This window comes from Protopterus annectens, chromosome 4.part1 (genome assembly GCF_019279795.1).
Source record: "Protopterus annectens isolate FY-2018-M chromosome 4.part1, PAN1.0, whole genome shotgun sequence".
Taxonomy (NCBI): Eukaryota; Metazoa; Chordata; order Ceratodontiformes; family Protopteridae; genus Protopterus; species Protopterus annectens.
Genome location: NC_056734.1, coordinates 601,862,356 through 601,884,936, shown reverse-complemented (window position 1 = coordinate 601,884,936; position 22,581 = coordinate 601,862,356). Strand labels below are relative to the sequence as shown.

Here is a 22,581-nt window from a genome sequence, read left to right as displayed (position 1 = left end):
TAAAAATTCTTTGAACGTAGAAAATTAGTTTGATTTCCAGTGTTTTTGTAATAACTTCTCTATCAACTGCCAAAATTGTTCAAAACATGTTTTTGCTCTTTGGCTTTTACAGATACAGGAAGTGGAACATTCATTAGTATTACTGATCTAGTTAAAGAACAATTATCAGACCATAACCCCTTAAAAACATACTTATCTCTTTCCAATATATATCTAATTTTTTTACAATCCATAATACTTATGTATCCAATCAGCTTTTATATCTCTGCTACATTTCCAACAAACTGAAGTAGTTTTACTAAACTCAGATATTTTATAGAGTAACAAACATCCTATGTATATATTTCCACATAAAAACTTTCCAGTATAAACTTGAAGAAGTTTGAGTAACTGATTTAAGTAGCAAAGTTTTATTCTATATAGTCACTCAATCCACTAATATCTAAAAAGTTCCAGAATTTTGTATTAAAACTATTATTATTATTTACTGTGCAATTAACTTATATAACTTGGCTAAGCTTCCTTTATAGGTCAATTTGCCTTCGATAACAGCATTCATATATTCATATAATAGGGAAGAGTATTCTGTTCCTTTTCACTCATATTACCTACAAATTCATTTAATTTCTTACTGATGGATAATATTAACTGCTTAGCAAATTCATCCAACTTATATTATTTTATTAAATATTCTGGGGACTTAGCTTTTCCTTTTCAAAACAATCAGACCATAATACTAATCCATTCCTTGTTAGTAAATTCATTTTAGCATTGTTCTGAGTTTCCTTAAACCTAGAGGTATATACAGTGGGAAGCCACAAACATTTCCATTTTGATATTAATGGAATTTTAAAAATATATTTCTTAACTGTTTTAAGAATTGATTTCATATATACAGAGATTAAAGATTGAAAAAAAATTCCTTCTAAGGTAATCTTGTTAACTAGATGAAAGGATTATTACATATTTAACATATTTAATAAACTTATAAGAATTTAACAAAACCTGGTCCTGAATGGTTTTCCATTGACTAGTATAAGTTGAGTCTATCCAGAGTTTAACAGAATTCAAATTTGCAACAATAGAATAAGATTCCACATATGGGAAGCTAAAGCTACCACACTCCCATAATCTTATGTGATTCCATGCGGAATATTTTACTTCCACCTGAGCTAACTCTAGGCAGAATGGATCTCAAGTTTAATCTCTCATTTGAATGGTGACACACAAAGTGCAGCATTCCCTAATGCTGCACTACAGTTTCAGTAATCCAGTCACCTCCAGTGGAATAGAACCCACAGCCTTCTGGTCTTTCAGCACAAAAAGGCAAATGTGATACCTGCTGTGCCACCAAAACTACCGTTTTTGTACTTAGGTTCATAGGTAGGTACTAGGCTATCTGCCCGAGGGCATTTATAAGCCTAGCCAGAGTGTGTCAGCTTTCGCCACCCCATTGATTAATTAACTCAGCCTCTGTCAAGAAGAGCCAATGAAGTGATCCCAGGGGTGTATTTTCTGTTACCCATCCACTCGTCAAGGTTTCTCTTGAAGAGTGTTAGTGAGGGGCTCTGCCTAATGTAGTTACGAATCTTGTTCCAAAGCATGGGGAGTCTTTTTGGCATCTGTTTTAAATTCCTACATGTTAAGCACATGGAAAATTATGCCTACAGCCAAGATCAGATTTTTTTTGAAAAGCAGACTAGATTCTCTTTCAATGACAGAAATACAAAGTTGGAGGCATCTTCAGTGTGGAATAAAATCTTTCTGTTACAATGGCACAGACTTAAGACTGTGATAACATTGAATGGTAACAGAATATGAGTTGGAGATTTGGATGTTTTTAGGCACTCATGAATTCAAACTGAGAACACTAAATTCAGTCTGGATATGTAACTGAATATTTTACAATTATTCTTTCTGCACATCTAATTTTAACAATCTATAAAGTTAAATCATGCAAATTCTGTATTATTTTAGAACAAGAGTATTGCCTTTAAAATGGCATACAATGTCATAGGATAGTATGACAGCTGTGCAACTGCATAAAACATTTACTCAGTTTATTCAGAGGAGAATTAGTCTACCATGAAAATACCCTCATCTCATTTTTGTCACATTACTGTCATGTTTGACTTTGCACTTGTTACACCTAACACAAACTGCAATAGAAATTAAATGCTACTCACTTTCAGTAAGGTCACACTGTATTGTTGCCTGCCCACAGCTCACCTGACTCACTTAGTGGAAACAACGTGCAGTCATGAGATGGCTTATTTACTGTTAGGTGAGTGCACAAAATGAATACAGTTCCAGTATTTGCCTGTTCCATAAGCCTCCATAAATCTGTGTTTTGACAACAAAGTATAGCACACCTGTTAGAAAACAGCATGTCTCAATGAGCACTTTGCAAGGTCATTTACAGGATACCTTGTAATGCCATTCATCAGCAACACCTTCCCTAAAAAAACGCACTCACACACACCTGCACTAGGTAACTCTGCAAGTATAACATAAAAATGGAAAAGTCAAAGGATTAAAAAACATTTAATTCAAGACTTAAAGCAACAGCAGATAAACTACAGAATCATATGTTCAAAAACCATAGCAGGGCATTTATACACACAATGCAGTTTTCTAACCCTCTTGTTTATTAATGTGTAAACTTAAAAAATGAGTATGGCTACTAAAGAAAGTAACATCATACTGTTTTATAACTGACCTTGAGCAAAGCTTTTAACTGCTTCATCAGTCTTATATTCTGTATACTTTCTCTCATGTGTGTGTTTGTCTTCTTTCTTTTTAGTCCCACTGGGCCACAGTTTAGATTGCATAATTATGATATTGCATAATTATAACAACACACACGTACGTACACACACACACACACACACACACACACACACACACACACACACACACACACACACACAGTCAAACATTATTTGTCCCTTCTACACTTCTCTGTAAGATTGCTTTGGGAAATAATATTCATCTCCTGCCTGCTTTAGTTTGCATGACTATGATAAAGCACATAAACACAGACTCACAAACACCATCTGTCACATCTCTGTAACATCTTTTGCAAATGCTGATCTCTTGACTCCTACATTTGCTCCCTGACCCCATCCCCTAAAGAACAAAGCAGAATGCAGTTAAGAAGAAAGGATAATTACCCCTATACAAAATCTGAACCAAATTTGCAAGAAGTACGATCTCAGAATATGTAACACTGTCATCTTGTTGCATGTTTCAGATTGATCCTGACATTTTGCTCCAACTGTTATGTAAATTGAATGTTCCATTAAAAACCACTGTCATGCTGCTGACTGCCTTCATATGCAGAGATGTGAAAGCGTATGCAAACTTACATGTAGACAATTATTTCAGGAAAAACGTATGCATTTTTCATTTAGCAAAGGAGAACAATTTATGCTACCATAATGAAATGCAAACCTTCACTTCACACATCGCTTCTGTGTTTTTCTGGTCCCATGTAGCAGTTTTAAGCTATAAAGCATACAAACAGAGGGCACTGCCAGGCATTTTTGTTTTCATCTGTCATAATATTACTACCATTCAGTATTTGGAAAGTGTAAGAAACCGTGCCACAAACAGCTTATCCACCGAACCATGCACACTGTGACAGGTCTTTCCAAACAGTACCATATGCAATGCTTATGAACACTAAGAATCCAAGAGTACTAGAAAGTAGAGCATTGTGGTACACCATGGGGTAGGCATACTACAGCATTCATACACTGTAATGGGTATCTAACACTGGGGATTATTAGCAAGAGACTGGAAGAAATGCAGAGAGTAGCCCTCTGTTAATTAAGACACAGTGTGAGGTAGGTATCAGCATGGTTAACTTTCTCCTTGGTGCTCTGTAATTGATTACTGTTGATAAGACGTAGTCTGACAACCATGGAAGCAAGACGATTTTGGCAAGCAAAAATAAGGAGTCCCTGCAAAGCTCAGCATGCAGGATGAGAAAATGTCAGTGTCGTAATGGTTTTAAGGAGCAACAAAAACAAGCAAATTCACAAACGCTTAAGGTTTATTGCTTTAATAAAGATTCTTTTTATTTTCCGGCTCTGGAGCTTATTGTGTATCACAGACCCAGGGTATCACTATTATTATGAGTGTTATAATGGTTACCATATACCTGCCTCCAGCAAGTGAAGGCATACATTATTTGCAAGTATACAAGTGCGCACACACACACAGATGCAGAGTATCTGTTAAACAGTCATTTAAGTGGACAAACTTGCATTGTTCACAAAATGTGTCATTTCATACAGATCTTACAAAGAATATCTTACAAAGAATATCATTCAGTGTCCACAAACCCTGAGCACTAAAAGGACAATATATTTTGCTCATTCTAACATCTGGACTGATACAAAAGAGAATTAGTCCCCTAATTTCTCCAGCATTTAGGCCATTTGCTAATAGAAAATAAAATCTAGCAGTAATCCTGAAGAAAAACTCCTTACCAGTTTTGGTCATCTGTTCACATTAAGCCACATCACACATTTTATAATTTATCAATGCAAATAGACAACTTTAAACACTTTGAGCGTCTAACAATAACTTTTGATGATGCACGATTCAGGATATGTTTACAGACGTGCAACCAGGAAAACTAAAGAAATGTTATTTTATACAACAAGTATAAAAATACAACTTCTCTAGAAAACTAAAATGACATATAACTCAGTACCAAGGTGATAACAGAAAATAACTTCCTATCAAAAGTGTAAGAAAGGAAATGTAGTGAATCCCAAAATTCACTGTAGTGCCATTAAAGCCTTTTTGCTTTGCCCCCCTCCCCCGCCCCCAATCGAATTGTATATACTATCTGCAAATGATAAATCTTGAAATAAGGGAAAATATTCCAAGGTGCTGTAACCTCGGGTAAAGTATATATTACCGATACACACATTCCGTCTCTCTATTTAGAGTTTCACATTTATGGCCCTCAGAATTTCTACGGAAACCCAAGAAAACAGTGTAATGAACATCTGGAGTCAAAAGAAGAAAGATAAAAGCAGCACATATATAAATAACCACAATGCTCTGTTACAGACTATGCATTTCACGTATTAAGACACTGCATTTTCAACAATCTTTTTTTACCAAAACCCCTCATGAATCATGAGGCATTTTACTACACCAAAATTTTGCTTTGTGCTATTGGGTAAGAAAACAGAATTTGGCAATGATCTGAAAAAGCTGTAAGTTTCACACTGCAATCTGGACTTAATGGTTCTACATCTCTCTCCTGAAGCCTTCGCTGCCTGTTGTAAATTCATTCACCATGACTGCAGTCCCTGAAACACAACCAAGAATATATGTAAAATTAAGGGAATTAATTCCAAGGCTAAGCTATCCTGAACTATTTTCCCTACTCCACATGCAGTAATTTTGAAGTTAATTTACATAAGTAGCAAGGGTTGGGGGTTGGAAACCTCTGCAAAAATGCTTTAAAAGTATAACTAATTGCTTTTGTTAGAAGTGTGGTTTAAGTTTAGAAGTATTGCAGCTTACACTGTTAGGTCTCCCACTTCTCAGAGTGAGCCCCTGAGGTCTACACACCTCATGTCTCTAACCTGAAAAAAAAATCTTAAAGAGTACAAATAACTGAAATACAAAATATTCAGAGCATCAATGGCTTACTACAGAATTGAGTCTGTTTTCAGGAAAATGTAATGTCAAATGAATGTAAAGTATATGGATTTTAAAGTCAAAAAGATTTATGTACTGCAACAGGTTTAATGTCTGGGTCTTCATACTGTCTGTATTACAAAATAAAGTTAAGGCTAAAGAGATCCGTAGAACCCTCCAAAGCTTTTTCATATAACAAATACACATAATACAATAAGCAAGTAACAAGGTAGAAGAATCAAATGTGCTTAGCTGAATCACTGTACAAATGAAACACTAAACTGTAATAAAACGAATGATGCAAGAATAAAAAAAAAATAATAAAAGATGAACTAAATAAAGCAAGGAAACAGCACATTGTAGAGTACAGTCATCAGCCCTAGTGTAAGATACTGAAAAAAGCATCAAAGATCATGGCTAAAACAAGCTGAAAGCATAAACTGATTAATACAACCGAGATTCACAGACGAGTGTTAACATCTGGTAGTTTACTGGGGGCAGGGGGGGATTCATTGCTAAGATGACATGCATTATACATTGTTGTTAAAACAAATCCCTGTATCACTTGGCCATTGATTAGCACTGAACTATGTGCAATCTGTCTCTGAATTCTCACCCAAGTCTTTATTCTATATGACTCCTGAACAGGAGTCTGTTTTTGCCCTTAAGGGCCTCTGAAAGCATTCAGAGATATTCCTTCCCTCTGGTCAATAAATACCACACTTGTCACATGACAAGACTATGTATAACAAAATACATACTTAAACTTTAAATAAAATTAAAAATATTTAAATAACAATACTTAGAATCATAATCTTGGTAATTTTTTGTATAATAATCAAAAGGCCTCCCTGGCAATCTTTAAAGCTTAATACCATGCACTTTGTATGGACAACAATTGCTTTTCTGTACAGCACTGTTTTTATTTGAAAACTAAATATATAAACACTAGCAAATATACTTGTTCTATACCTTAAATAAATAGTTATCTTCAGGAGACCAACACAGCAGAAACATCTGAAACCTACTTAAATGAGATTCATGTTGATCGAGCAACATCTTTTTCAGTGAGGGACGACTGATAAACAAATGGCAGGAACAACACAAAAAACGAAGCTATATCAGACACCCAGGGAAAGAAAACAAAACTGGAAAAACACTGGATCGACATCAAGGAAAACCGAGAAAGCAAAATGTTTTTTTAGCGTTGTAAAAATTTAATAGTCACTATTCGTCCAAAGACTTCTTCAGAAACATAAAACACACCCATGAAATAGTTTAAATACAAATGAACATCTAATAGCAAAACAGACGCAATCGGTTTACTAATTAATTAACAACTCCAAATTATAAATTGCACTTTAAAAAAAAAATCATGCTTAAAAATCCAAATCATACTTTATAAATAACAAGTCAAACTTCTACCAGCCAAAAAGCATTTAATGTTAATACTGTCATTCAAGCCTGGTGGGTGATGTGCTGACAAATTTGTCATTCAGTTTCTTTTTTGGCACTTAGTGGCGTGTATAAAAAGGGCATTGTTGGTGTTTTTAACTTTTATTGCATAATTGTATTCTCAAATCCTAATACCTAGTGAACATCCCAACATAAAATGCTGTACATCCAGAAAATAAAGCAACATAAACTACACTTTAAGTATTGCAATCAAATTTACCTGGAACCTTTATGGCAGAAATCAGTATGTTTTAATCTGATATATGGTCCCTCATAAATGAATCTACAACTATTACAACCATTGCACTTAAATGTTCCTGGGTTACTAGAAGAAAAAATCTTCAAAAAATGACCACAAATCCCCTCCAACATTTGTTTAATGTTACCATATTTTTTGTATACAAACTTTGGGGTGTGTCCCCCCCACCACATGGGCTACATCGTTACTGCCCAAAATAATGTTCCAATTTTCTTCCAAAACACTCCTAAATTGGAAATTGTCAATGGTCATCTCTAAATCTTCTCCAAAAATGTGAGAAAATATCCTCTACCTAAAAACAATTCCATAATAAATGTTATTTCACTTTCAAAGTCTAAATCATTACTAGTCATATGTGAAGGCCGAATCATCTGTCAACGAGAAATATTCTTTTTAATATAACTAGGATGGTTGCTTTTAAAATGTATGTAACTGTTCAAAATCATTTCCTTTTGATGAATACAATTATTAAAACTGGATACATTGACATCCCAACTTAACTCAACATCCAAAAAACAAAGTTTTTGGCCGATATCTCCTATAGTAAATTTAAAAAAACTAGTACCTAGGTTTAAATCATTCAAAAACTTGTCAAACTCAAAACCATCTTTCATAAAAAACAAATCATCAACAAACCTACGGTAAAACTTGATATTAGAAAAAAAAAAACACATTTGGATAAAATCTCAAATTCCCACCAAGCAACTACAATACTAGCAAAAGCAGGGGCAACAACCTTTAGTTGTTTGAAATATCAAGAATCAAACAAAGAAATTATTTTTTAATAAAAGATCTAGTAAAGTACTATAAACAAAAATGGACTTGTCCACCGATGTATATTTGTTAAGAAAAAACTCACAAAATCTATCCCCTCGTCTTGTGTGATAGAAAACATAAAACAACAGTATTAGTGCAGTGACAAGTCCATTCCTAATAAAGAAAGACTAGCAAAACAAAAAAGTATCTAGAACCACGAGCAGGGATAAACAGTAGTTATTTAAAAAAATTCAAAGTCCACAACTTTCTTGAAGAGTTGCCTTTTTTTAAAGTAATAGTTGTTTATTCCAAGAGTTTAAAATCCATAATGTAGTTAGAAGTGCTTATTCCACAAGTGTAAAACCACAACATACTTAAAAATAGTTGCAACAGCAGAAGATACTTTCACCAGATAGGCATCATCAGGCAAAGAAACTGAGCAACACATTGTGCTTAGCTTATATAATCAAGGTGTAGTCACATGATCTAATGTGTCTTTGTTGTTGTTGTGTCTTTCAGCTTTTCCCGGTTAGGGGTCGCCACAGTGGAACTCCGGTCCGCTAATGATTGGCAGTAGATTTTTAAGTGCCGAGTTGCCAGCCCTAATGCACAACCTTCAACGGAGGTACGCCCATTCACGCACGTCTCCAGACAGAAGACGCTCTAGCTGAGAATCGAACAGGACAACGTCTTACTGTGGGGCAACAATGCTAGCGCAGCACCACCACAGCAGTAGAGTCACTGTAGTCACATGATAAGATAAAAATAAGTAAAATACACATAAAATTGTATGTATAAAAAAAGTAAGTGACAATAACAGTAAGAAATGCAATAAATAATGAAGGCACTTGTAAAATTTTTGATTTTTAAATTTTAAAACATATAAGATACAGACAAATACGAAAAGTTCAGTGTATTTGAGTATGTAAGTACTTCAAATAAGGCTCAATGGTAAAAAATTCAGGTGAGCATAAAATTTATATGAGAAGCATTACTATTGATATGATCCAAAGATTAAAGTAAATGGGTATAGTGACCTTTCCAAATCAGCCAACAATTATCAGGGTAGTACTACTGCACGTCTGTTTTATTTATAAGAATATATATACATACATACATATGTGTGGCAGATGGGGCTCCCACTGATGCACCCTGTAAATAGAAGTAGCAACGTGCAAACTGATTTATGCTTGTATGTGTCTACAGATACACAAGTGTGTGTGTGTGTGTGTGTGTGTGTGTGTGTGTGTGTGTGTGTGTGTGTGTGTGTGTGTGTTTAAATGCAGACATATACCTACAAACATATAGCAGACTATACAAATACATTTAAGAAAACAACATTTCAAACCAGATTTGGGAAAACGCTATTTACAAACAAAATGCATCAAAACAAAAAATAATCATTACAATATCATTTTTCAAGACCGAACCCAAGCAAATATCATCACAAAGTGTGACAGTACAGAGAAAACAAATACATTTACAAGTTACCTTTAAGAAATAACATGCAACTAATACAACAAAAGAGAAAGTGCAACACCACCTTCACTTCCTTACTGTCTGACACCTATCGACCATCATCTCAGTGTCTATAAAATGAGTCAAGTGGTTATGAGGGCAGTTTTGCGCCCAATATATATCTATATATATATATATAAAATATATATATATATATATATATATATATATATACATATATATATATATCTATATATGTATATATATATATATGTATATACATATATATCTATATATATATATATATCTATATATGTATATATATATATATATATATATATATATATATATATCTCTATATATATATATATATATATCTATATATCTATAGCTATATATATCTATACATATCTATATCTATATATATCTATACATATCTATATATATATATATATATATACACACACACACACACACACACACACACACATATAGGTCTACTGATAATCAACGAATGATCCAAAGATTGACATTAAGAAAGTCAACCACAAAAGGTCGATTTGCAAACTCCGACATGCTACTACTTTGCATGCGCCGAGCAAAAAAATCTTGTTAAAGTTAAGCAGCCTGAAACATCAGTTTTTGCAAGGGGGCTGTGCCCCACCCTGACCTCCTGCTAATTATATATACTATCTCCAAGATCTTGAGGAAAGGGCATATTTTTCTACCCCAAGAACTGTGTGAGCAAAAATCTCAGCGCATGAAAACAAAGTTAAAGAAAAACAGCCCAAAACATTGTTTTTTGTAGGGGGCTGCACCGCACCCCTCCCTCTGATAATTATATATACCGCCTTCGAGATTGCACAAACTTGGGGGAAAGCATATTTCCCTACCCTAAGAATTCTGTGATCTCGTACACCTGTCCATCATCTGTTTATTCGATGAAATTTTATCAGCTGAACAAATATTGACCTAAGGTAGACTTGAAATACTTCAATTGACTCATCTATATATATATATATATATATATAAATATATATATATATATATATATATATATATATATATATATGTATATATACACATACAGATACATGTGTGTGTCTGTGCATGTGTGTGTGTGTGTGTGCGGGTGTCTTAACTCTGATAGAAAGTACACTTGGGCAAAATCTTACCATAATGGTAGATGTCCTTCCGTTCACTGTTGCAGTATTCTTTACAATAGGGATCCCCTGCCAAGGGAGGCCTGACGTCCAGCCAGTATACTAAAGCCTTTAGGTTGCTAATGGTACACTGCATGTCATACGTATGCTCCCTGCATACAGCGTAGGGCATAAAGGTGACATCTGGATGTACCATACTCAGAACAGAACAACCCCAGTAGAAATGCCAGTTCAAGAATAAGAGAGGTACCAGGCATATTCAGAAGGGAAAAGAGCCAGGTGGAGGAGGGGGGGAGCGAATACAGCAACAGTATGCAGAAGGACATCTACCGTTATGGTAAGATTTTACACAGCTGTACTATGTCCTTCCATTTCACTGTTGCTGTATTCTTTACACTAGGGAGAGTGCAAAAGCTCATGAAGAAAGAGGAGGAAGGACCAACAGAACCCTCTAGGAAGCCATTAAGAATGGCTCTAGCAAAAGCAGCTCTAGCTCTGGATATCACATCCAACTTATAGTGCTGGGTAAATGTATGCACAGAAGTCCAGGTAGCTGCTTCAAAAATAGAGTTAGTATCTAAAACCTTGAAAAAAGCAACAGAAGAATCCATAGGCCTAGTAGAATGAGCCTTAACAGAAGAAGGAAGGGTCTCACCATGAAAAGAACAACAAAAAGAAATGGCTTTATATATCCAAGATGAAATACTTTGCTAGTAAAGAGCCAGTCCCAAAGATCTAGGCAGAAACGAAACAAAAAGCTGATCAGATTTGTGAAAACCTTTGGACTTATCCAAATAAAATCTGAGTTCTCTATGTGCATCCAAAATGTGCAAAACCTTCTGACTAGCAGACTGAGGAGAAGGGCATAAAAGGAGGATTAGTATGAAGGGACACCCTGTTCTTATGGAAAACTGAAAAAGTAGGAACAGTCATAAGCATTTGAAGCTCAGACACCTATCTGGCAGAAGTAAGAACCAACAAAACAACAGTCTTTCAATAACAATGCTGCAAGGAAGCTGAAGCTGCAGGCTCAAAAGGAGCTTGGGTCAATTTCTGCAAAACAAAATTAAGGTCCCAGGAAGGAGTGACAGGCTTCCTGGGAGGTCTAATATGAAGGAAGCCTTTAAGAAACTGTTTAGCCTCAAATCTAGAGGCTAAAGGGGGTGCTAGAGGTACACAAGCAGAAATAGCTAACAAGTGGGCCTTAACAGGAGAATATGCCAACCCAGCATTGAGCAATTCACACAGATAAGTGAGAACCAAAGGACATCCACAGAAAGTGGAACCAGATTATGAGAAAGACACCAAAAAGAATACCTTTTCCATTTGGATAAGTAGAATTTCCTAGTAGTGGGTTTCCTGGCCTTCTGCAGGACCCTAAGCATGTCCTCAGAAAAAAGGTGTTCATGTAGAATAAAAATCCTATCACCCACAGTGTCCGTTATGAGTGGACAGGTAGGTTTGGACGAGAGATCCCTTGCCTTGTCTGAACAGATCCACCCTGTGAGGTAGCTTGTGAGGATTGCCATTGGCTAAATGCAGAAGAAGAGGGAACCAAAGCTGCCATGGCCAAAAGGGAGTCACCAGCAAGATTTTGGGAGCATCCTGCCTTATCTTGACAGGACTTTTGGAATGAGAGGAAGAGGGGGGAAGGCACAGAGAAACACCCCCTTCCAGACTAGAGGACATGGGGCTCTGGCACAAAAAAGAGGAAATTGTCTGTTCAGAGGGGAGGCAAAAAGATCAACTTGAGGAGTACACCACTAATGTACAATGAGAAACACATCCTTGTTGAGCATCCATTCGTGGATTGTGATAAGGACTTGCTCGGAGAGTCTGCCACAATGTTCTTACCTGAGGGAATGTAAACTACCTGAAGACTCATTGTTACTGGATAGCTAGCTCCAACATTTGAAGTGCTAACCTGCACAGGAGAGAACACCTCTACCCCCCTTGCTTGTTGACATACCACATCACTGTGGTACAGTCTTGTCAGTACCTTGAGGGGCCCAGAAATGAAAAGGGGACGAAATGCTTGAACAGCCTTCAGAAGAGCAAACATACAGCATGGATTAAGCGCTTTCATCTCTCCACGGAGACTTCATCAGAATCATCTAGTACCCCATTCTAAATCTGTATTTTTGCAGTTTCACTTTATTTTTATGTCAATTAAAGTGTTTCATTATAACATTTTGGATTTAATCTTTGGAACCTTAGTGGAACGGACTTAACATTATGAAATACTTGTGTAAGAAAGCCTTTATATTTGTGGAAGATTGTCCTGGAACTATGCCTTGTGTTTATTTTTTGAGGTGTAAACCTTTTTGGTTATTGGTCTTCTTTTTTGGCGTTGTTCTGATTACAAGGAGTCTCCAATAAAATGAATAACAGTACCCTACTGAATGAACTCATTAGGGTAATACAGAACCATTCGCAAAATAATCTACTTCCTGATTCAGGAGCAGAATTACCATGCACGCAAAGCAGTCCGAGGATAACGGTTGAGGATGAGATGACGTCAGACGCCAGAAATGAACCTAACCGAGCTATGAGGAGAGGACAGCAGTTCCAGGAAAACGCGATGACTAGAGGAGATGAGGCTAGTGGTCGGCAGACCTGGAGAACAGGGAATGAACAAAATGAGACACATAGGAATAACCACTATGCAAACCTGGATTTTAAATCATGGTTGGACAGTTCGTTCAGTAAAGCTGATAAATGGGAAGGGAGAGACCAGCTTGAGAATACGACATACAAGGACAAATGTAAGACATTTAAAACATTGTTGACCAGGCACAAAACTTTAGCAGTTGATAACTGGTACTTCAACAAATGTTTAAATAATAAAATTGTACCTAAGGGACTTAGGATCAATAAGTTCCCAAATAACACTGTTGTTGACACAGAATTTTTTAAAACAATTAGTGATATTCTAAACGAATGTGGATTGGCCATTTTGAAAGATATGATCAAAAACAATGAAAATATAATGGAACATTGTAAAAATGAGATAGAAAGGTTAAATAGAGAGATTAATGCTGATTTGCTTTTTTCTGTTACTGAATATAAGAATGTTTATTTTAGAACATTGCAGGATGTAGACAATATTACTACTAAAAGTTATAATAGGAAAGCCATGAAACTGGAAAGAGATTTGAATGAATATCGACGTGGAATAGCCTACCATTGTGACAACAGGAATATGAAAGGGCAATGGAGGTTTGAGGAAAGGTACAATAACAACAAAGTTGGTGAAATTGGTGGATACAGGAAACAAAATGAACAGAACCACCATAAGTATTATAAAAATGGGTACGAACAATATTATGAGAGAGAGGAGAATCAAAATGGGGAGAACCCTTTAGGGGGAAAAGGACCGAGAAGATACAGAATCAAGCCCAACAGTCATCCTATGCCCAAGTGACGGGCAATTACAATATTCACCAATATGGGAGGAATGGTTACAGATGACAGATATAGGGACAAATTATGGGAAAATAGTGGATGGTGATTCAAATGAACATGGAGTTAATTTGGAAAAGAACAAAGTTACAGTTCATTCACTTAATAATTTTAATATTTTTAATTATACAGATACTAGAATTAACGAGAACTATTTTAAACTATTTACAAAGGGGTTTACATTTGTTCCAGCAAGGAAACCAAGTATTGAGAGGATCATACTTGATGTTAAGATTTTTACTAGAAAATTGAACCTTGTACACATATTTAAAGATGAACCTAAGAATGAAAGGGGGAATATGTTAAAAAAGAGGAATACCTACAACCCTCCCCTACACCACGACATACTAAACTTTGAAAGTTGTGTTGTCAGTATGTTAAGAAAAGAATATAAAAAAGAAAAGAATTTACAGGCGAACTTGACAGTAGAAGAAGGTAAACTGCTTAAAGAATTGAGTGAAAATGAAAAAATTTGGATAATGAAACCTGATAAAGGGGGAGGGGTTCTACTTATGGATCAATGGGATTATACCAATAGAATGTTGGAAATATTAGGTAAAGATAATCGCTATGCTTTGGTTTCAAGGAATGAGGTCAATATCTCATATAAAAAAATAGATCTCATAATAGAAGATAATTTACTACAGGGTCTGATAGATATTAGTTTATATAATTTTTTTAAAAGTTTCTAAACCAGTTATACCAGCCATTTTTGGCATTCCCAAGATACACAAAGCACTTGACAACCCACCCATGACACCTATTGTTTCCTCACAAGGATCAAAAACGCAACCGCTTGCTATATATGTGGATACAAAACTAAAGGAATTTTATGTTAATTATCCACATATAATAGTGGATTCCTGGAATTTTTTTAACAAAATTGAAACAAGTCTATATACAGATAAACAAGTTTTATTACTATAGATGTAAAAGACTTATTCTCAGTTATACCTCATATAGAATGGTTACTGTGGTTTGAAAAAAATGTTAATTGAAATGGGTTTTCTAACAGCTGATGAGTTTAAACTTGTTTTGGAAAGCATGGAGTTGGTGTTGAAATATAATTACATCTTTTTTCAGGGCGACCTATACCACCAAAAGGATGGGGTGGCTATGGGATCAGCTTGTACCCCAACTTATGCAAACATTATTATGTTATACTGGGAAAAACAGTATGTATTTAAGTCCCCGTATTATCAATACATAAAAGGTTATTACCATTTTTTTGATGATATTTTCATCCTGTGGGACGGTCCAGATGAAATCATTGGGGAATTTATGTATTTTATTAACCATAGTACCAGGTTCTTACAATTTACATATGAGATTGGTAAAGAAGAAATACATTATTTAGATGTTAGATTACAAAAAGACCACAGTAATAAGTCCAGTATATATAGAAAGGAATGTTATTCGAATGCATATCTCCATTATGAGAGTGACCACCCTTACAATTTTAAAATGAACATAGTAAAGGGTCAGATGATAAGAATAGCAAGGATGACATCGGACAGAAAAGGGTTTTTGGAAGAAATTGGAAATGTGCAAAGAATGTTCCAAGAAAGACGATACCCAGATGAATTAACTGACCCCATCAAAGAATATGTCATACAGAGATGGGGAACTGTATATGTACCACTACTAATTAATAAGGAAACAATAAGGGAGAAAAAAAGAAATGTTAACAGTGAGAACAGTATGGCACAGTTACCATACTTAACATTGACTTATTACAATGGAATGGGATGGCTAAAGAAATGTATAAATGAAATTTGGGGGATGTTTAGTACTATAGCAACAAGGGTGAGTGTTTTTCAGAACACTAAGATATAGATTCAGAAGAAACAAGAATATGAAAAATATTATAGAGATGAAAAAGAAAACAAATGTAGGGGGAACATGCTTGAAATATGGCACATTCAAGTGTGGGAGATGTACACAATACCCCTTTACAGCAGGGTTAAAAGAAGTTAGGATCCCAAGTTTAGATATGACCTTAAGAGCAAAAAGATATAACAGCTGCTATTCCAAGGGGGTTGTCTACTTGGCATATTGTAAAACCTGCTGGGGGTATTATGTAGGAAAAACTGAACGTCACCTTAAAGCATGAATATATGAACATTTAAGAGACATAAATAAGAAAAATGAAAATAATGCTTTATATAGACATATATTGACATGTAAAGAGGCTGATTTCAAGTTTTGGGTACTCGAGGAGGTTGAACATTTTGAAAGAGGAGGTGACTGGGAAACTAAGTTAGAATTCAGAGAAATGATATGGCAACTCAGGCTGGATGCATGTAGCGGGAAAGGCCTGAATGACCATATTTCTATTACCCCAGCCTTGAAACTATTTGCAGAAGATCCTAAAAGGCATAATATAAAATGTAAATAAGATTTATTTATTAACAAACATGAAAGTGTTAGGACCTCAGTAAGAACACTAGTAAGAATTTTTATTTTTATTTTATTTTATTTTTATTAAGTCTTTTTGACAGAATAGACTATATGTTTTTAAATGTTTTTAACATGTAGATGGTGATATGCACATCTTGAAATACTATGTATATTCTTGCAACATATAAATGCATATTTTTACTATGAAGTTAATAAAAGATTAGAAGGTTTGAAGTGAAACACCCAACATAGTTTTACAAATCAATAATTGGATAATTGAAGCATTAAATGGCCAACCAATGGTAGAGAATGTAAAGATATAAAATGTTTTTAGAATGGGTACTAGATGATTCTGATGAAGTCTCCGTGGAGAGATTAAAGCGCTTAATCTGTGCTGCATTTTTGCTGTTTCATTTTATTTTTATGTCAATTAAAGTGTTTCATTATAACATTTTGGATTTAATCTTTGGAACCTTAGTGGAACGGACTTAACATTACGAAATACTTGTGGAAGAAAGCCTTTATATTTGTGGAAGACAGCCTTTATTGTCCTGGAACTATGCCTTGTGTTTATTATATGTTGATATGTTTCCGCAGGAAGAAGGTGGGGAGATAATCACTAAGACCATCAGGAAGGCATCCTGTCTGATAGTTTTGTTTGGGGAAGTTAACTAGTGTCCAATCTAGAACAGACTGTTTGTGTGGAGTTTTGTTGATTCTAGTGGGTTCTTGGATAAGTTGGGTAAAACTGTAAAGATTAATATGGTTAGTGGGGTTGTTAGAGGTACAGGCTGACCAATCAGTGTTCAGGTCACCTAGTAAGATGGTTTCTTGGGGGAGATTATCTGTGGCCCATTGTAACATTTCTTCAATGATGGGAGAGTTATTACCTGGGGGAATATAACAGCAGAGAATGATGATAGTTTTTGTGTCATTTATGCTTATGGTTGAACCTAAGGTTTCGGCATTTTGAAATTTAGGTATGGGGGTTTGTAGAGGTTTGATGTTGATTGCATTTTTGTAGAGGATAGCAACTCCACCTCCCTTTTTGCCCACTCTATTCAGTCTTAGGATATCAGAAGGAAGCAACTTTGTAGAAGGTAGTAACTTTGATGGCTTGTTAGATGACAGACACCACAGAAGGGTCAGCTGATGGGCACTTATAAAAGAACTTGCAATCATCAAGCACCTTATAAAACCTATCATTTTTATTTTTGAGGGGGAGCAGGTGAATGAGAATCAGGAGCCTGAGTTGCAGTAGAAAGGCATTCAACAAAGTAGGCAGAACAGGAGGAACAGCAGAGGGTCTATAAAAGAGTCCATATGCAGAAGCTCGTAATACTTTTTCTAAATCTCGGACACCTGGGCACAATCCCATTTGAAAAATTCCATTATTCTGTAAATAGTGTCCCCAAAGGAAATTTCCTCAAAAGGGGAATCAGGACTAGTGGACTCCTCTTTCTAAGAACCATAGTCTAAGGGTGAAGAAATCTGGGAACAGTAGGCAAGGGATCCACTTCCTCCTCAGAGGAATCTTGTTCCCTAGGCCTCAGGAGGAGATGACCAAGGGGGTGGGGCTGGAACAGAAACTCCTTCAGGAGGCTAAACAAACCTTAAGTGAAAATCTGTCATTTACTCTGAGGGTTCTTAGGAGCAGGAGAAACATGCTTGTTTTTTTTTTTTTTGTTTCTTCTTTAAGAGGATGTCAGCCTTTTAAAACTTAGAAAGCTCAGACCCTGTACGACACTATATAATGGTAGTCGGTACCTCCTCCCTAATAAAAATCTGAGGAACACCTCTAGGCCCTTCTGTAATAATCAGCAACAGTTCCATTTGAACATTGGAAGCAGACATCTGCAAGGCCTACAGGGATGTGCGTGAAGCCGGATCCATGATGGCCTCCAAAGTGGTCATGGCAGTAGAATCCAACAAAAGAGCCGGGTAATCTTCTGGGCTTTCACTAGCCTCAAGAGAGACATCTGGTGGAGGTGACACAGCTGAAGAATCAGACTTAGCTTTCTTGGCCTTCCTTTTTGCATACTGCAGACCCTTAGAGTGGAAAGTTCCTTCCATAGCATCATTCACAAAAGCTTAAGACATTGATTTTCTAAGTATATGGCCAAAGAGGAAAGCTGACTATGCAGAGTCTTCTTAATGAAAGCCTGGCAAATAGAAAAGCATGTATGCTCGTGGGAATCAACTAGACAAAATAGACACCGCTCCTGATGATCTTTATGGGGAATCTGTCTCCTGCACTGACATTTACACTTTCTGGAAGACATGTACCCCACAAGCAACAAAAAACAAAGGAAAAAAGATGATGGGGCACTTATCTGAAAACGGCTTGGTAAACCAGCAAACTAAACAAGTGTTCGGTCCAACGATCGAAGATGGCATTTGGACTGGTGGCAAATAAGTTCTGAGGATGGTACATCTGGACGTCACCTTTATGCCCTACGCTGTACATGGGGAGCATACGCGTGATGTATGGTGGACCATTAGCAACCTAAAGGCTTTGATATACTGGCTGGACATCATGCTGCCCTTGGCAGGGGATCCCTAATATAAAGAATACTCCAGCAGTGAAATGGAAGGACATCACTGAGTTCTGCAGACCATTTTCAGATTCATTCCAGGTTGACAAACCAAAAAAAAATTCAAAAAACAGTTGTACAATTTTGATATGAGACAATGATATACATATGAAAGAGGATGCTTCCACAGTTTATAACAGAAGAACAACTTGATAAAAGGCAGACTGGCATGCATATGAAGCTGAAAGCTTAACAGTGCTACATAAAGACTGTGTATTGTTAGGAAAAGATGGTAAAACGGGGTAACTGCTGAGAGTTGTGGTTGGTTATGGTGCTGAAAAAAATGCAACATATAAAATAAAAGATGGAGTGGATGTGTCTATGGGACAATGTGGTTTAAGATAGTGAAGGAATGAAGGTTATCCAATTAGTTAGTTTTGTCAAATGGGCAGGCAGGCTAGTGCAATGACCTTTATAAAGGAAAGAGAAGACTGAAATAAAATACAAGAACATTTGCAAGTGAATAAAAATATGGCAATCACTAATGTTTTACATAGCCTCCCTGCACAATGCGTTAATTTTGAAACATTTTTTTTTTATTTTAAGCAATCCTGGGTGATATAAGGGGTAGTGACCCTGACACACTTTTGGAAAGAAGACAGTCAGAATGCCAAATAAAATGTAATGCTAATGAACCACCAGGTATTTTGAATTGTGTTTTTATTTCTGAAGAACTCTAAATATATAGGACAAAAGTGCTAAAAAAGATAATCTTCCAACTGGAGTTACTTATTTTGGAGTAATTTTATTTTTTATTTTTCTATTTAGCATGGGCAGCTTCAGTTTATTTTAATGTTTGACAGTGAACGAAGCCGCGGTGGTACAGTGTTAGCATTGTTGCCTCACAGCAAGAGGTTCTCCTGTTTGATTCTTGGCTGGAGCGCCTTCTGTGAGGAGTCTGAATGTCCTCCCCGTGGTCGAGTGGCCTCCGAAAGACATACGTGAATGGGCGTGCCTTCGCTGAAGGTTGGGCTTCGGGCTGTCAACTCGGCAGCATAAAAAAAATCTACTGCCAATCATTAGTGGACTGAAGTTCCACCGTGGCGACCCCTAGCCGGGAAAAGCCAAAAAGACAAACAACAGTGGCTGAATGACATAAAGAAGGCAACCCTGACTATAGCACCCAGATTACATAACATTGTTTACTTGGAAATTCTAAGAGACAAAATACCAGGAAATGGTCCGGCTGTACTGAAACTGAAACAGACACCTAATTCCTTATCTTATAATCTAAAATAATATAAAAGATAAGCTGTAGTGACACAGGACAGGATGACAGAAAGAGGTCTTGGTTCAGCAACACGAGTCAAGAAGTCTGAAGATAGGAATATTAGATGGAATGCAGCAAACGTCAGAATACGGAGAGTGATAATCTGCACAAAATATGGAAAGCTACAAACTGTACCATGCTAAGGCAGTATGAAAAAACTTTATTACTGCACCATGCTATAGCAGTACGGAAAAATGTCAAGTTACTGCACCATGCTATAGCAGTACGAAAAAATGTCAATTTACTGCACCATGCTATAGCAGTACGAAAAAATGTCGTTACTACACCATGCTATAGCAGTACAAAAAAACGGCAAGTTAATCAGAAAGAATTTGATCATTTTGTAGTCCACACAGACAGCCTCAACAGCACTAAGAGGAATAAGTAATAGAAAGCAAAAGTGTTGAACTAGACAACTATAGACTCAGTCAAAGAATTGAAGTTCTACAGATTTAGTCATCAAACTACAGCAGTTAATTCCTAGGTCTTCCCAGAAACATAGAGGAACAGGAAGCAGTATACACATATATACACATATGTATGTGTGTGTGTGTGTGTGTGTGTGTGTGTGTGTGTGTGTGTGTGTGTGTGTGTGTGTGTGTATATATATATATATATATATATATATATATATATATTTACACATTTTATGGCTACATAATTGTAAGGCACATTTCAATTATTTAAACCCTCAGTAATGTCCAAACAGATCACTTAGTACTCCAATGAACATTCAAAGTACGAAGCAAACAGAGCATGCCTCACTTGTTTAGACAAAATGACTGTAAAAATACTTCTGGCAGAAGGCAAAAATAACCTCCATAAATAATTCAAAATTCCTTATTATTACCTGCAATAATTAGACTAGCCAAACTCAAGGACCTATAAATCAACTCTTTATTTTATTAATTTTCTTTTGAATGTGTTAATTGGGTAGAGCACTGATCCCACTGGATGCATTTCAAGCTCAATCTGGGAAAAACACAATAGGTACAAGACATTATATACAGACAGAATGACTAAATGGAGTATGTACATATATTATACAAACAATGACTATCATAGCTGGCTTGCAGGTATAAAATGCAATAGATAAATGACATTATATACAGAGTGAATGAAAAAATACAACATACACATGCCTTATATATACAGTGACATCAGAGTTGGCATGCTGAAGGAAAAACATGAAAAAGAAATATGGACATGGGAAAGAAAGAGAGATTTGATATGGTGCAATATTTATGCAAAGGAGAAAGCCAAGTTAACTAATAAAGAGGAGGCAGTCCCAAAGATATTCGAAGAGAAATACGGGCAAAGGCATCCAGATATGGAAAATTTCACAATAAAAAAAATTAATATCACAAAGATGTAATGTGGAAAAGAAGAGTAGTAAAGCAGAAGTTATAGAAATAGAAGTTGAGGAGTGCCTGTGAAGTGAAGGATTTAATGTAGAAAGTCTAAGGCAGACTACATCACAGCATGATGGAGTGAGTCCCCAGAATAAGGAAAAGTAAGAAGATCAGGAGACACGTGAAGAAGAAATATGGACATGGGAAAGGAAAAGAGATTTAATATGGTGTAATATTTATGTAAAGGAGAAAGCAAAACTAACCAATACAAACAGAGCAGCACCAAAGATATTTGAAGAGAAATACAGGTAAAGGAATCCGGATATGGAAAATTTTACATTACAGAAAATAAGATGACAAAGAGGAAAAGTAGAAAAAGAGATTAGTAATGGAGAAGTCAAAGAAATAGAAACTGAGCTTATGGAGCAGCTGCAAAGAGAAGGATTCAGTGTAGTAAATCGAATGCAGAAAGCACCACAACAGGATAGAGCAATGGATATCCAAATTAAGTGGAAACTAGTGGAACAGGAAGCAATTTGTCAGGTGCCATATCAAGATATTTTGAAGCCTTCCACAGGAAACCAATATTAACATTCAGTTGAAGCTTGACAACAAGGGAAGGAACAGAAGTTGTGGAAACTCTGATGCAGTCAATGTTGAGGAGTGATAGCGAAGTGAGTTCCAATATGACAGAGCAACAGATGGCACAGGATGAAATTGAAGAGAATGTGCCACAGGAAGATGC

At 35.9% G+C, this 22,581-nt stretch overlaps 1 protein-coding gene across 1 annotated transcript in view; it reads right to left on the bottom strand.

Annotated features, from left to right (window-relative positions):
• Positions 1-4,092: 4,092 nt before the first annotated feature.
• The window catches only part of LOC122800985 (chloride channel protein 2-like), a 784,127-nt gene continuing 765,638 nt past the window's right edge, over positions 4,093-22,581 (bottom strand). Inside the window, exon 3 of the mRNA XM_044070406.1 lies at positions 4,093-5,333. Coding sequence (XP_043926341.1) covers positions 5,272-5,333 — 62 coding nt within the window. The 3' untranslated portion in view covers positions 4,093-5,271. The remainder of the gene's footprint in view (positions 5,334-22,581) is intronic.